The sequence below is a fragment of the Triplophysa dalaica genome, chromosome 18, assembly GCF_015846415.1.
Source record: "Triplophysa dalaica isolate WHDGS20190420 chromosome 18, ASM1584641v1, whole genome shotgun sequence".
NCBI lineage: Eukaryota > Metazoa > Chordata > Actinopteri > Cypriniformes > Nemacheilidae > Triplophysa > Triplophysa dalaica.
In genome coordinates, this window is record NC_079559.1 from 7,030,315 (window position 1) to 7,046,642 (window position 16,328).

Genomic DNA, 16,328 nt, shown 5'->3' on the forward strand with positions numbered 1-16,328 from the left:
CTGCCTTACATTTTTAAGTGCAATTAAAAGTTTTTTCAATTTATAATTTTAAGTCGTTTTTAAATGACCCTAATTCATCAAAATAAATTAAGCAATTTCAACTAAAAGTTGCAACAACCACTGGCCGAAATTTTTAATAGTAAGTCGAAATGCAATAAACGGTTTTAATGCATACCTTCCAGCCAATTATAATCGAGTATTTAAACAGACTATTGTAAGAGTAATAATATGTTATGTTACGCTGTGCTTCGCGAAGTAAATTTTAAATAATCGTTTAAAAATAAAAGTGTTTTTTTATTTCCTGAAATAAAAATATCTGAAAATCTGATATTATTAAATCATATTATTTGATATTTTTAATGTGTGCTATTGTATCTCATAAGTTTTTGTTTGCTTATAAGACCATCCAAGTCTCTCTTTTTGTCGGTCTCTGTCTCTCTCCACAGCACTGTGCTGTCTGCACACAACACTAGAGTGTTAAAACGCACTTACCTGAGAGAAGCAGTACAGACAACAAAGTTTTCACTGTTCACTCACACACACTCTCATACGCAAGGTGCCAGCAGGCTCGTACATGCACTTTGTTAAACAAATGATGAATTTGTCTCGCCTGCCACTGACAGAATATCTTGGAAGTGTGAGGATTTTCTTGGGGGTCTGTGAGTGACGCTCAAGTCAAGGCTAATTTCTTTTTAGAATAATTAAACTGAAACCCTGTAAAGACTTATGCAGAGAGACTAAGGACTATTTACAGCTCCATCAAGGCTCCTGCCAACATTCATACTCTCTTTCATCCATTATGGTGCAACTGGACGCAGGCACCTTTCATCATAGGCTGGAGACTTAAAAAAAATGTTGTTGGATATCTGTCCCGGAAAGCCCTGAGGGGAGTGTGAAGAAAATTGAGAGAGACAAAATATGCCAGTGATACAAGCATAGCTTGTGCAATAAATTACATTAATCAATTTTCAAAGGCCATTTTGTATCCACTCTGTACATCATGCTTCAAATTGGCTCTATTTCTTAGCCTCTTTAGCCCCTTGTGCTGTTACTATAAAAACAAACATAATTTCATTTATAAGAATAGAAGAAGAGTCAATAGGAAGAGGATGAGACCTTCCTTTTCCTATGAGCAGACCTATAGTGTCAGAACATGTGATCAACCTCTATTAGGAGATTTTGGCTAAATGTTTTATATAAAATATTATAGTATGTGTAAAGTATATGTCGTGTAAAACTGTAAACAAATCTGTTTTTTTTTTAATGACAGCAGTAGCTATTAATACCATGTTTCCACATTTTTATTGTAACATCAATAACTAGTAAGTGTGATATTATAGTATAAATACTGAAAATGTATTCATTTTTCTCTGTGAGGTTCTCAGATGTTTCTAATAGTGTAATGAGCTATCAATAGTGGTGTGAGTTTCACTACAATTTATTGTTTATTGTTGAAAGTTCTTTTTAAAGGGACAGTTCACCCAACAATTCTGTCCTTATTTACTAACCCTCAAGTTGTTTCAAATTGTATACATTTCTTTGTTCTGATGAACACAGAGAAAGATATTCGGAAGAATGCTTGTGACCAAACAGTTCTTGACTACCATAGTAGGAAAAATTGTAATGGCAGTCAAAAGTGCCCCAGAACTGTTTAATTTACATTCTTCAAAATAACTTATTTTGTGTTCAACAGAAAATAGATATTTTTAAAGCAATTTTTTAGTCAATGGTGGGCAAGATCTGTTTGGTTAAAAGTATCTTTCTCTGTGTTCATCAGAACAAAGAAATGAATACAGATTTAGAACAACTTCAGGGTTAGAAAATGAAAACAGAATTTTTATTTTTGGACTTCATTTAAACAATAAGGCTATTGTTTCATTTTAGTGATAAATCACTTTTGCTAGACATCACCTGTGTTCCTATATTTGTAAGCTAACATATTACCTGCTGTGTTTGTGTTTGCATTCAAGGACGGCCGTTGAGGAGACCTACTCGAAATCAATGAGTAAACTAGCCAAGTTGGCCAGCAATGGAAGCCCTCTCGGGTGAGTGATAACATTGGTAGGGCTGATTCTGATGATTCGATTTCCGATTCACAAGCTCTCGATTCTATTCTCGTTTCGAGTCAGTGATTATAGATTACAAATCTTATATATATTTATGAGAAAGATGAGAAAATATCAGATTACAATAGTGAATTAAAAAATGAAATGAAGAGCTGCAAATATGTATATTAAGCTTTAAACACACTTAAGTATATTGATCAAGCAGGTTCAGGTTATTTTACATTTGAGATACAGTAACAAACAAAAATTCACAAAATTAGCTGTAAAGAGAGGCTGCAACATATGATCCGCTACCTTTTATGTGAAGGTGAGTTTGAGGACATACCAGCATCAACCACGTTATTTAAGCAATGAATGAACTAAATGCTCCCTGTTGTAACATCCACCTGTTGTAAAAGGAAAAGTGACATCTAGTGGATAGAAGTAGCAATCCTACGCATTTTAAAAAACGATTAATCACTTTTTAATCGCTTTAAATTTTTCTTGCTCAGCCCTAGTCATTGTGTTATTAGGAGAATAAGGATTCATTATTTTACAGCAACGGAGCAGTTTTGACTGCTGTTGTGTTTCTAGGGGCAGACAGTAGTGGTTTGAGTCTGGAGAGATACTTATCAACAGGAACTGTGCTTTCAGAGCCCCCCCGTGCATTCTTGTATTTTCATGCACCTGTGTTTGGCGGTGTGCCGCTGGCCTGAAAAGTCGTTGCTATGGATAGCTTTTCCTTCGTGCTCTTTACCTCACTTTCAGTCTCAACAACAATCACACAGTGTTATAACACTGGTGAAACTGGCTTTGCAATGTTTTGTAAGGCAAACTTACAAACACACAGCTAATAGGAGATCATTTCAACTCATGACTTTGTTTTAGATTTTTCCTTCCAGTTTGTAAGCACAACCTACTCAAACGTATTTGTCCTACAACTGTTATTTTTGGCTGTCTTTGTGTAAACGTAAGAGCTGTGGGGAAGTGTGGGGATCTTGATGTACAAAGACAAGGAAGCGTGTTGTTGTTGTTCTAATACTGCTGTGCTGTTACAAATCCGAGCGGCTTACGCACTTCCACACTTCAACATCTAACCACCTGCTCTGTTCCTCAGCACATTCGCTCCCTTGTGGGACGTGTTTCGCGTGTCCTCTGACAAAGTGGCCCTCTGCCACCTGGAGCTCATGAAGAAGATGAACGACCTTATCCGTGACATCAACAAATACAACGAGGAGCAGGTCAAAATTCACCGTAAGGTAATTTAAGGACTCGCGGTGGGATCCTTTAACGGATCTCTGTATGTGTATTTGACTGGCTCTTGTACCCACAATGCATTGCTGTCTTGTTGACGCCGTCACTGCTTTCCCAAACACACAGACTGTCAAATTTGTGTGTTTTCAATTATTTTTTTTACATGGACCGATAGGTTCTCTGCACTTGTAGACGTATGTAGACGTAACGTTGTATTATATTGTGTCTTATGGAGACGAAGGAGGAGGTGATCGGGACTTTGGAGGCCGTGCAGTGTGTTCAGGTTCAGAATGCCCACCTCCAAAAGACCAGAGAAGGATACCACAGCAAGTGTGTGGAGCTGGAGCGACTGCGCAAAGAGGGCGCTCATCAGAAAGAGCTGGAAAAGGTTTGTGTGTTTACTGGCCTGACTGAATAACATCCTCATAGCAAAGCGATGTAGGATTTTAGGATTACTTTACCTTTGCTGAAAGTACCTTATTTATGGTACTTTTGCATCCTGTTGAAGCTTGAAAGTTTCTGGTACCATTACTTGCAATTGCATGAAAGAGCAAAATTGAAGAGCTGATAATCCAGAACGTCTCATTTTGTATTCCACGGGAGAAACATCCTGATATGTTTGTGATCTTGAAGAATTATATTCCCTGTTCTTATTTCTAATTCGCTCTTGTGTTTTTCAGGCTGAGCTGAAGTCTAAGAAAGCGGCCGAATCATTTGCAGGGTCTATCGAGAAGTTCAATCTCGCTGAAGCTGACTTTGAACAGAAGATGAGTGAATCGGCACAGGTTGGTTGTGTGAATATTTGAGCTTATTATAGATGGTCTCATTGCCAACGCCTGGTACGAAGTTAACTTCCGGTCTGTGTTTGTTTGTAAGATAAGAATTTAATTTATATTAATTTATAGTAATATTTTATTGTATATAAATTGTATTAAATTAAATTAAAGCTACTCAACAGTTATTGATTCTTTGCGGAGGCTTACAAGAAGTAAAATGTGCAAACCAGCACATGTGTGAATTTGCCAAATCCTTTGCAGCGTTTCAACAAAGTGATAAAGTTACCATGGCTACAATAACCCTTGTGCGTCTGACAAAATAATTACACGCCTGTGGTCTATTTCTGCCTGGTGACAACCTGCACGTATGAATAATTTGAGACTGATGAAAGAACGGGTCTGTGAAATGAGTTCTGACGTCACTCTTGGAACAGACGGGTCATAGTATCCCACAATTATGGCTTCAGCATTAATCTTTAAATTCATGAGGATGACCAACGTTCAATGTTAATGACAGATATTTCAACTCTAATTAAGTGCTTTACTAATATTCCAAATATAGGGTACTGATGTGCAGTCTGAGTAATTGGAGGTGCACTTTGTGAGAGTAATATGAATTTTTACCAAGAATAATTGTGTAAAATGGAACATACATAAATTGGCTGCCCCCATATTTAAAGAGGACATATTTTTTAAGTCGATTTTCTTTGATAATTCTTGCACTGAACCGCATTTGTACACTTCAATTAATTGTGTAAATTACCTTTAATGAATTTGCTTAATCAACTCGAATTAAAGGGTTATTATTTCACCAATAAAAATCTTCAACTCCTTTTAACTTTTAGAGCTTCAGCTTTTTGGGGCATATATGTTTGTGTTGAGCTGAAGAAAATAAGTGGGATGGCATGAGGGTCTTTAAATTATGGTGGAGTTTCACCTTTTTATTAAATCAGTAAACCACTCAAAACTGTGCTTTATTATGAATATTTGTAGCATAGAGGTTTAAAATTGTACCTTTTCTGTCGCTCGGGTGGTACCCTAAGGCTGGGGTTTTTAAACTGTGGGTCGGGACCCACTTGTGGGTCGCACAATGGCATGAGGTGGGTCGTGGAAAGTCACACAAAAAAACTGTTAAGTCCAGATAATGATTGGCAATAACAATATCTTCTATATTTTACCATTAGATAGATTGGTATTGCAGCTTAAGTTATTTTTTACCTGTCTAGATGGGCCCTGGAATGAAAAAGTTTGGGAATTGCTGCCCTAGGGATCTTTTTATACATTTGAAGTTAAACAAAATCATTAAATAATGTTGTACTTTTTTGGGTTCTTTATTGTACCATAAAGGACCTATTGAAAATGTTGTGTTTATATTGTCTTTGTTGAGTCGTGACAAGACGTAACACTGGTTGATCAAGAAGGGCCAAAGCGCTCGCGTTATTTATGTTTATGTTACCATTCCCTGCTGTTATGCGAGCTTGTTTCTATCCCACACAAACTCTGTATGATGTATATGGTTGTTTGTTTATACTCTTTATGACGTCGTATATAAAAGGTAAAACTGTAAGATATAGTTTTTAACTATTAAAAATCATATTTTTTTAATAAAACCTTACCAATCCTTTACATCCTGCTCAAGTTGAGCCAGCAAACTTGATAACCTTCAGTTTTCGTATCAGATTCGGGCTCGAATTGATATAAGGAAGTACCGATGACATTTTATCACCTGTCAGTACTTTTGCATTGGAACCTGATGTTCCGAATATGGTAAGAGGAGTTACATCTCCGTGACACGCTTGCAGTATTCAACCAATCCCTACGCACTGGTTAACTGGCCAATCATAGCACACCTCGCTTTTCAGAGCGATGTGCTTTGTAAAAGATACGCGTGTCTTTCAGAGAGGCGGGGCCAAGAGGAGATACAAACATGCATGGTGTGTCGAAAATACAGCGTTTTTTAACCTTAAGTCGTGTATACATATTGCATTACATCTAAAACAAATGATAAGATTCGTTTTGGCCGTGTCATGTGATCCCTTTAAGGGTACCACCCCAGCCACAGAAAAGGTACAGTTTTAAACCTTTTTTCAGTGTACATTTTCTGAGTCAAATGAAGAAATTGTTTCTCGTTTCTCTCCGAAAATGCAGAAATTTCAGGACATCGAGGAGGCTCATCTACGACAAATGAAGCTGCTGATCAAAGCATATTCCCATTCCATCGAAGACACGCACGTACAGGTTGGACAGGTAAAACTCTAGGCCAACTCGCATCTATCTCTTTTGAGATTTTAATCATTTCAATGAACTTCAGTTTTATATTTTCATCCCGTAATTGTTGTGAAAACTGTGTGTCCAGCTTGAATTACCCCTGTGGTTCACAGTTGTTCTGCTTGATGTGGTCTTGACTAGTTTTCAAAGATTAAATCTCATTTCTGTTCCTCCTTCAGGTCCATGAGGAATTCAAGCAGAACGTGGAGAACATTGGCGTTGACAATCTCATTCAGAAGTTTACAGAACAGAAGGGAACAGGGAAAGAAAGACCCGGTGAGACATTTTTTAAACTATTTATGGCCCAGACTTAAATAACGGCCGATGCAAAGCTAAAATGGATTTTCAGTAAGCTTTGGCAAGCTTGTTTTAAAATAATTTATAATTTTTTTATCATAAAGGTCTCAAACTTTGATTGATTGATAATATAATTAGCCAAGTAATAAAATAATGGATGTCTATGAGATCTCCACACCAAATATAATGAAACTAACCTGTATGTGTGTTTGTGTGTGTGTGTGTGTTAGGTCCAGTTGGGTTTGAGGAGCATCTGTCTTTACCCGAGAACAGTAAAAAGAGTCGTGCTAAAGCCTTCAGGATCCCTGGATTAGGAAAGAGAGACAAGGAACCTGATTCAACGTAAGTACATACAGCATGTGATGTGAACACCTTGCACAGGGTTAGAATTGAGGCGGGTGGTCCCTGACCCCTCATAAGGTCTAAAATAATGAACTTGGGGAGTCCCCTGGTCTTTCATTAAAACTAGACTAAAAACCCAAAATGATTTTTGTCAAATAATCACGCTAAAAACAAAACACTATTGTCTGTTATTTCTTCAAATTTTAAAAGACGCAAATCGAAACGACTTCTGAAAATCCATGCATGCTCAAGTGCGCCACATGGTGTTCAATGAAGACATGTACAGAGACATCGCACAGAGACATTGGCCGCGTGCAGGTCCTCTCATATTGAAAGCGTTTATCTTGAAACTCAGTTATTTTGATATCAAGTCTTTCTTTATGTACGCTGTTATCTCACATTGTCAAGACAGAGGCGACGCAGCCACTAAAGGGACATACAGGTGGTGAAAAAAATAGGAAAGGGAGCGAAAAATCTTTTTCTCTCTCAATGAACATTTGTTAATTTGTCAAACATTTACGTTTCCCAAGAATATTTTTCTTTCACTCAGAATACTTTCGTATTTCCAAGAGATTATTTTAATAATCTGCAAACATGAGCTCCGACTCTCATGAGAAGGATTTCGCCCGAAGGAATGACAGTCGTTTTCTTATTCTGCATCGGTTCATATGGATTATTTTTATATAGTTGATCTACATTATCGATCAGGAGATAAATCCTGATATCTCCTGATATAATGTGATTGATGCCTGTACTGATACTGTAGCTCTGTGGATTTTTGTTTAAGGCTGGTTAGGGGACCCCCACAAGAGCTTTCACACAATTCGAAAAAAAGTTTTGTTTCTTAATATGTGCTTTCAAACTTTTATTATTAGCAGTGCCAGTGTTGTCATATCCCGTTTTTGGCTTTGTGAAGAGTTTTCATAACTGTTCCTTTTTTTTGCAGGGATTCAGCTGTGGCAGATTCTCTTGTGAGTTCTCAACACAATAACACACATTGTTTACACAAACTGTACATGTTTTTCTGTGGATTTGTTCGTAAAACTCATTTTGAAGATCTCATTGTTGCACAGACCTGTGTGTGTTATTTTTTTGTCTAAAGTACTTCACCACAAGCATAGTAACTTTTGAGGTTTAGGGGTAGAGAATAAATACTATGATGAGGTCAGTGAAATACAACAGAGTCTATGTCACAATCCCATACAAAATCAAGCCTGTGTGTGTTTGTGAGTGGCACATGTGTCTGGATCTGGTTACTTCATTATGCTATTTTCAACCTTGTCGTCACTCCGAGTATTTAAAAGAGTGCGTGATAGTCCACCGGCTGCCACAGATCCTTCATAAACACTCTGTTAAGGACTTTTATTTACAACTGTGCAAACTGACAGGTTTTTCAAACATGATTCATAGCAACAGCATTGGTTTGTTTATGAGATCAGATCATCGACCAGGTTCACCACACTTGTGAGCATGTGTCCTGTCTGTTTTCTTATTGTGAGTCTGTGTTGTCTGTTTGTGTTGTGTATGTGTAGAACTCGCCCCTTGAAGTGGACGACGAGGGCTTTGTGATACGTGCAGACGTCAAGCAGAATGATATCCTTCCAAAGAATAAATACAGAGAGTGTATATGTGTGTATGTGTGGTGGGGTCTACAGGTCTGCCCAGTGCCAGAAGTGCCAGATGACAATTTCTCTTAAACAAACTTCTGATAAAGATCTGGTGACTTGCTGAGATTCCTTCGAACGTTAAGTTCCCCATCAGTTGTATTTTAGGATGTGAAACTTAAATGTTTTTCTAAATAGGACAGATATTTCTGGACTTCCCTGTGGTGTTTCATTGTCTATAAACTACTGTTCAGACTTCTTGTCTGTTTGCATTTCTCGTTATTTGTTTACACTTTTATTTGTGGATGCTCTGTTGTCATAATTTGCTCCTTAACTTGCTTTCTACGTTGTGCTGCTGAGGTCAAGGACGGCAATTTTTACTCCAGTGACTCGGACTTCGATGACGAGGAACCCAAGAAATTTCACATTCAGATCCGGCCGGTCGCCACTAGTAGCCGTAGCAACTCGGCAGCCAATGAGCAGGAGCTGAAGGCTACGGTGGGGGCGTTGACGTTGCCCCCTAACAGAGCGGTAAGAGACCATAGTATCATGTGACTGATGCTTCAGGTGCATTAAAAAGATCTATTTAACCTTAGGTAGCTATTTATTTGACATAATGTGTATTATTTAAATGACTCATGTATGCTAGAACCATATCGACTTCAAATGTATTTAACAGATGCCCCTTTTATTCTCCTCATTGTACAGGTGTCAGTTAAGAAACAGCTCTCACGTAAGTTGAGTTTTTATCTCTTGAAGTCCCTATTTTCTGCCTTTAAGAGAAAATGGTATTTTACATGACTGATGTCTTTTGTACTATTTACATAATTGTTTAGCGATGGAGAATAAGGAGAGTTAGAGATGTCAATCATTTGAACCTGTCAGGCACTAAGCAGGGCATCTTTTTTGACAATATTTGTCTCTAAGTTTTTGTTTTTCATGTGTTGTTGTTCTTCTGCCATAGGAAACTCAAGTTCAGCTGGTCGGTCTGAAGGTGAAGGAGAAAGTGTTTCTCAGAGAGGTCGGTTGGCCTCTGCAGAACGACTGTATTCTACAGCTTCAGTTACCAAACAGATCATGAATTTTTTAGTGTTCATACATTGTTCATGTGATATTGTCACCCTGCAGTCTCAAATGGCCACATACACACAGAGATTGTCCCATCTCCTCCTCTGTTCACATTGATAGAAGGCATTATTCCACAAACAAAGCTCCATCTGACGCCTTAATCACAGCAATCTGCCACCGGGCTGACCTGGCATCAGAGTCATACATCATAAGCGCACTGTCATTATTGCTTTTGATTGACATACTGATCTCAGGTCTGCTGGATGGCAGATTGCTGCAATTACAGCCTCAGACGGGGCTCTATTTCCGTATCACAGGATTAAACAATAACAGAAAAATTGGAAATAATTTGCCAAGTCTGTGTGGTTTGATGAAAATGATTTTGGGCTGTTGTCTCTATGACTATTACTCATCCCTTTAGTCACATAGTGGAGTAGTTGCCTCACAAGGATTTAGGACAATAGGATGTGGTTTGATTATATAATGTAATGTTGATATTGATAATCAGTATTAATATAAATTGTCTATTTAATTATGTCTTCAGCTTTGTTAAACATGTAGTATGTCGAATCATACTATGACCATTGACCTCTTGATGTATATGATGTAATTCTGTGTTGTTTTGTAGATGGAGAACAGGAGAGTCTGCGCAGATCCACTTCTAGCCCAGATCACAGCAGGTACAATATAGTCGCAGGCGAAAAGTAATGTATGAAATACAGGGACAGAAAAAAAGAGACCATTTCAAAATGTACCATTTTAAGGTGTGTTTAGGAAAAGTAATCAGTTTGGTTTAATTCTGTGAACTACTAACAATATTCCTCCCAAATACGAATATAAAAATATTGTTTCTATCTGCAGAAAATGAACACAGCGAAACTGGTCAAAATAAGAGAAATTATGCTCTTTGTTCAAACCTTAAGTACTGCAAAGAAAACAAGTTCATGTTCACTTTAAAGCAATACAATAGTAATATCTGTACAAGTATTTAGGAAAAGTTCAAAATAAATGATGTGATCGTTATATCATAGTTTTCATCTGTCTTGTCATGCTGTCAGTCTTTCACACTGCTGTTGTATGACTCTGTCACTCCTGAGGTTAAATTTTTTTGGAAATTCAACAGAAACTGGACTGGAATGACCACAATACATCTAGAAATGCTGATTAAATTATAAATGTAAAATGGTCTCTTCATGTTTTCCGCTGCTGTATATAAGACATATGGTAGTGTAACAAAATACAAGCACATTAATCGGACTGTGAAAAAAAAACAGGAGTGCCTTCAAGTCACCCAATGGCAATGTTAAAGATTGAGAGAATTTAAAAAGGCACAAACCTGTGATTAAAATGTGTTGTATTTTGAATTACCGGGTTTTTGTATTTTGTCATTTTGAACTTTTCCTAAATTCCATATAAAAACATCTATATTGTGATGTTTAAAAATGAATAAGAACCTTTTTTGCAGTATTAAAGGTCTAAAAAACATTGCTTTGCATTTTTTGATATTTTGTTTTAATTTTCTGCAACAAAAAAATTCTGGTGGAAAATGTTGATCACACAATCAAACAAAAATTATAATTTTAGTATAACACATACCTTAAAATAGATTGATTGATAATTGAGCGGTCTCTTAATTTTTTGTGGCTGTATATTGTATATTTTGTGTTTCCCCAAAGCACATCTCCCAATAATGACATAGAAAGTTCAGACATGAAACTGTAGATGGCGCAGTCCTAAATTCTAAACCAATCTGACATAGTAACTTTACTACATGGCGCAGCTGATTGGTTCCTTCTGTATCAGCGGCCAATGAGCTTGCTGCTCTACGTTTAAATCTCTGTTAGCTATTGTACTAGCAGTGCAGCGCGTTTCAGAAACCCTCCTCCTTCCCCAACTCCACCTGTATTGGTCTGCTACAAGGAGATCACACAAGCTATGCGGGGTTTATTCATATATGTTATATGTGCAGCAGCAGCCTTCCTTATATGCACACAGCAGCAGTCTCCGTACTTGCTCCGCCGCATCAGCAGGATAGCAGATCTATTCCGCCAAGACCAAATAAATTTACATGTCATGTACACTACCATGCTTAAACTCGCAGAGTTGTCATGACAGAACTGTATTCACTGGTTTTCTGTATCACTTCATCTCTTCAGGTTGAGCTCAATAGCCTCCGGTTCTGACGCTCTGTTTGGACCTCCTCTGGAATCTGCCTTTAAATCTCACAGTTTTGCTGGCCGAGAGCAACTTCAGAAAGCCTTCACTGCATCTGAATGTAAGTCCCTGTAACCACACCACCCCCAGACTTATTACAGTGTTAGATGTGAACCGACAAAACAAGCAATTCCTTTACAGCTTTTTTAAAACGAATAATTAAAGCTTTCAATGAACCTAAGTGTGCATTGCATTAGTCTAAGGATTAATCACCTTCCTTTCCGGATCTGTTTATGTTGGCACTGAAGCATGAATTAGTCAACTAAAGACAAAAGGACTAATTGAAGGATAAATTGTCTTAGGGACTTAATAGACTTCAATTATTTTCTTCCAGATGCTGCATTCTCCTCTGATTCATCCTCTCCTGAGAATGTTGAGGATTCTGGGCTGGATTCACCGTCCCATCAGCCTCTTGGGGTGTCCCCAGAACCCACTGGTTGGGCAGCATGGCCCCCGGCTCAGTCTAAAGACTCTGTACAGTTGGGTCGATCTTCGGACCCCTTCCTAGCCGCATTCCACGACCCCAAGCCCGGCCGCTCTCCTCTACCACAGGCCAATCCGGCCAATGCCTGGTCTTCTAATCTACGCTCCCCACGTGCCCCACCCGACATCGAGCCCACCACCTTCAGCTTCCCGGCCTTCTCCCACAGCCTGCCGTCTTCTGATTTGGAACCGTCAGTATGGAGTTGTAAACACATCCCTCCAGAAGACCCCTTTCTGGCTGCCTTTGAGCGGTCGACCTCCAAGGACAACATCCCTCTCTCTGATGCTTGGGCCCCGCCTCTGTCCACCAGGGACGGCATCGAGGTCCGAGTAGACCCCTTTTCCAACACTAAAACTCTTCCTCCACCATCTTCAAAATCATCCACCCGCAAGGACAGAGAGAGGAAAAGAGATCGTAGTGTTCCGCCTTCCGAGTCCCAAGAGGATCCTTTCGCTATTACTATGATTGGCAGCCCAACGCATCAGTCGTCTCTAGCAGCGCAGGTCGCCGCACAAGGTAGGGTGAATGGAAATAGGCCGACGCCCAGTCCAAACCCCGCCCCCAGTTCTCATCCCAAGAAAGAGCTGGTGCATTGGAACTCTGTACATAACCCATTTAGCGAAGGAACTCCCAACAATACAGTCACGCAAGAGCTCAGGAAACAAAGATCATTTAATGATGAGCCTCGAAGGAACGGACCACCGCTCACACGGCATTCTGGGCCACAGGAGGACCTCTGCTTTTCTACAGACAAAGACCAGAACTGCGTGGATTTTAACACACAACCAGGTATAAACTGGTGTGGCTTTTTAATGGATGATGGGACTAATGATATTTAAGGAAGATGTTTGAATTCTCTCTTTTTCTTTCAGTCTCCAAGCATGGTTTCAGGCAGGACAGCAGTGAGCGTCTGGTGTTGGCTCCGCCCCGCTCCGTTCAGTCCAAGCGCTCCTCGGGCAGACTGAGTGGCTGTGAGCGGGTAAATGTTCCACAGACCTCATTATACAACCCGTCCAGCGAGCAACACTTGAGTGTCTTTACATTCACAAAAATAAAGCCCTTCATCAGCAGACTCTTTGTTTTTAATCTTGTTTTATGGGATGTGGTTTCTCTTGACTTCAGTTCTAAATTAACAGCACTATTGAGATCTCACTTTAAGAGCTAGTTGCTTTACACCAAAAAAGTTAAAATATTGTTACAAGACAAGGAGAAAATTGTTTCAGCCACAGAAGCAATTTCATCCACTTGTTTTCCATCATTTTAAGTTGAAAGAAAAAAAAAGAAGCCGGTATTCAGATTTTTGTTGTTTTATTTTTAACATTAAGGGTAGAATAGTTTTGTTTTTAGTTTTATTGTAGTTTTGTTAGTATTTTGAATTGTTGTTGTTATATTTTTTGCGTTTAAGTAATTTAATTGTTTGCTGTTGTCATTGTGTTAATTATTGTTTTTAATATTGCTGTATAGGTTTAGTTAAAATTAAATTAAGAACTAAACAAAAACTAAAATGAAAATAATCATTTTAATAGTTTTGATTTAGTCAACTATAATAATCGATTTTAACAGTTGTGTGTAAGTATCTACTGTTTTGTTATTAGTCACATGTTGCACAGTCAACATAAAATTCGCAAACCCATTTAATATTATATTGTTAATCTATAATATTATATTATTTTAGATTATAATTATATATAACTTTTAACCAGTTAAATTAAAAAGGTTTTAGATTACAAAATAATTATTGTATTTTAAACACATACCTGCCTTGTATTTGAGGAATGTTACTTTTTTATTTGTCATCATTTTGCAGAAGTACAGCAACTTTGACCTTTGACCTCTGTGTCTTAGTCTAGATCACTGTGCTCATCTCCGCTGCCTGATCCCAGTCCTTCACTCACCTCCTCATCATCTTCTAGCCCTAGCGAGTGGGGAGTGCAGAACCGTGTTCCCAGTCCAGCCCGAGGTGATTCTGTCATCCATAACACGCACGCTATAAAAATCCATGGAGATTCTGTAAATACAAATCCTAATTGAATGTTAATATTGATACTTTTACTTGTGTGACCTTGCAGGTTTGTCTCGAGGGCCCAGTCCCATTTCTCTGAGCACTCAGGAATCATTGCCCGTAGCCGCAGCCATCACAGAGTACATCAATGCTTACTTCAAAGGAGGAGAACACAACCGGTCAGTCTTTGGATTTCAAGGGAAAGCTCTTGATAAAGCCAGAACAACACATATACGCTTGTGTTTAGAACTGCAGATCACCCGAAGCTCCCGCCCTGCTCTTGCTTCAAGTGACTTGGTGTTCATTGTTTTCATTGAATTCCAACTGTTCACTTGTGTATGTTTCAGCTGTCTTGTTAAGATCACCGGTGACCTCACCATGTCATTTCCTGCTGGGATCACCCGCATTTTCAACGCCAACCCAAACGCACCTGTGCTTAGCTTTCGATTGGTCAACATCTCTCGAGTGGACCACTTCTTACCCAATCAAAAGTTACTTTACAGGTATGATGGCGTCTAGCACACACTTTTAACCGTATCGTTATTTTACATTGCATGCTTTATTTATTTATCATTATCATATTTATCAAACTAATGAAAGAGCCTGAATAATGGTAATGGACATCACCTTCATTTTTGTCTTTGTACCTGCAGTGATCCATCACAGAGTGACCCAGACTCTAAAGATTTCTGGTTCAACATGCAGGCCTTAACGCTTCATCTGCAGAGAGAGGCGGAGCTCAACCCACAGGCCTCTTATTACAATGTGGCTTTGCTCAAATACCAGGTCAGTCACCACAAACCCTAATAATACTTGAATGGCAACTGAATCTGGTTTAATGATGTTTTTTATACTTAAACCTACAGTTTACTCAAAACAGATTTTTAAAGCAGTAAATCACTCCCGAGATGCATTAGCCTCACATTGACGCTTTGTCTGGTAATAATTTGATGTATATGGTATGTTACAGGCATCCTCTCAGGATCCGGGTCGTGCCCCCCTGTTGCTGTCTGCTGAGTGTCAGCGCAGTGGAACGGTCACCCGTGTGTCTCTGGATTACCACTGCTGCCCTGCAACCGCCCCTGCCACCCAGCTGACCTCCGTACAAGTGCTGCTGCCCCTCGATCACACTGCCACCGACCTGCAGTGCAAGCCTCCCGCATCCTGGTGAGAAACAAGTGTGCACATGGGCTTTGGTGTGGATTAATTACATTTATAATATGATTTTGAGTTACCATTAAATAACGGGATGGGTGGGTACTCATGAAAGAGAGAAATGAAGACCTGTTTTCTGTCACAGGAACGCTGAAGAAAGACGACTTTTATGGAAGATACCCAACCTTTCTCCGACCAATCACAGCAAAGGTTATAAGCATCAACAGCTGTTCTTTTTTACCCCTCTCTCTTACTAAGTGCTTGAATCGAAGAGTATTGTAGATTGGAAATAATGAATAGTCCCAAAATATTGCATTTTATGTACTTCCAGTCATTTTCTATATAAAGTGTAGTGGAGGTTTTAGATTGCTGTGTGAACAAGAGATGTTTTCTGCTGTAGTGGGTGGAAGAGGAGTTGCTCAGAGCAAGAGGCCAAGAAGCAAATACATAGACCAGAGACCATCAGAGCATCATGGGAGATTTTTTGAATTTAGATCATTTTGGAAGTTACTAAATGTTTTAGTTCCAAACTTCTTACATATGTCATAGGCGTCTCGGAGACCATATCAAGAGAAAAGAACAAGAGTCTTTCTTAAATCAAAGAGCAGCTAATGACACTGTTATTTATGTTTGGGTCTCAGGATCTGGCACATTGTGCGCCAGTTGGCAGTGCCTTGAGGTGCCCCGGGGTCCTCCCCCAAGCCTGGCTGTTCAGTTTGTTGGATCTGGGACATCTCTCTCAGGCATGAATGTTGAGCTGGTGGGCAGCCGGTACCGCATGTCCCTGGTGAAGAAGAGGTTTGCAACAGGTGAGACCTA

The 16,328-nt window shown here is 39.0% G+C and overlaps 1 protein-coding gene across 1 annotated transcript in view; it reads left to right on the plus strand.

Moving 5' to 3' along the window:
* fcho1 (FCH and mu domain containing endocytic adaptor 1) overlaps positions 1–16,328 on the plus strand; it is a 31,986-nt gene that overhangs the window by 14,948 nt on the left and 710 nt on the right. The window contains exons 4-26 of the mRNA XM_056772455.1: positions 1,971–2,045; positions 3,163–3,304; positions 3,535–3,687; positions 3,980–4,084; positions 6,224–6,322; positions 6,523–6,619; positions 6,871–6,982; positions 7,929–7,953; positions 8,515–8,575; positions 8,933–9,117; positions 9,295–9,319; positions 9,551–9,607; positions 10,283–10,334; positions 11,811–11,929; positions 12,203–13,141; positions 13,225–13,331; positions 14,198–14,312; positions 14,422–14,533; positions 14,702–14,857; positions 15,008–15,140; positions 15,325–15,521; positions 15,655–15,719; positions 16,151–16,318. Of these exons, the coding sequence (XP_056628433.1) occupies positions 1,971–2,045; positions 3,163–3,304; positions 3,535–3,687; positions 3,980–4,084; positions 6,224–6,322; positions 6,523–6,619; positions 6,871–6,982; positions 7,929–7,953; positions 8,515–8,575; positions 8,933–9,117; positions 9,295–9,319; positions 9,551–9,607; positions 10,283–10,334; positions 11,811–11,929; positions 12,203–13,141; positions 13,225–13,331; positions 14,198–14,312; positions 14,422–14,533; positions 14,702–14,857; positions 15,008–15,140; positions 15,325–15,521; positions 15,655–15,719; positions 16,151–16,318 (3,299 nt within the window). The remainder of the gene's footprint in view (positions 1–1,970; positions 2,046–3,162; positions 3,305–3,534; positions 3,688–3,979; positions 4,085–6,223; positions 6,323–6,522; positions 6,620–6,870; positions 6,983–7,928; positions 7,954–8,514; positions 8,576–8,932; positions 9,118–9,294; positions 9,320–9,550; positions 9,608–10,282; positions 10,335–11,810; positions 11,930–12,202; positions 13,142–13,224; positions 13,332–14,197; positions 14,313–14,421; positions 14,534–14,701; positions 14,858–15,007; positions 15,141–15,324; positions 15,522–15,654; positions 15,720–16,150; positions 16,319–16,328) is intronic.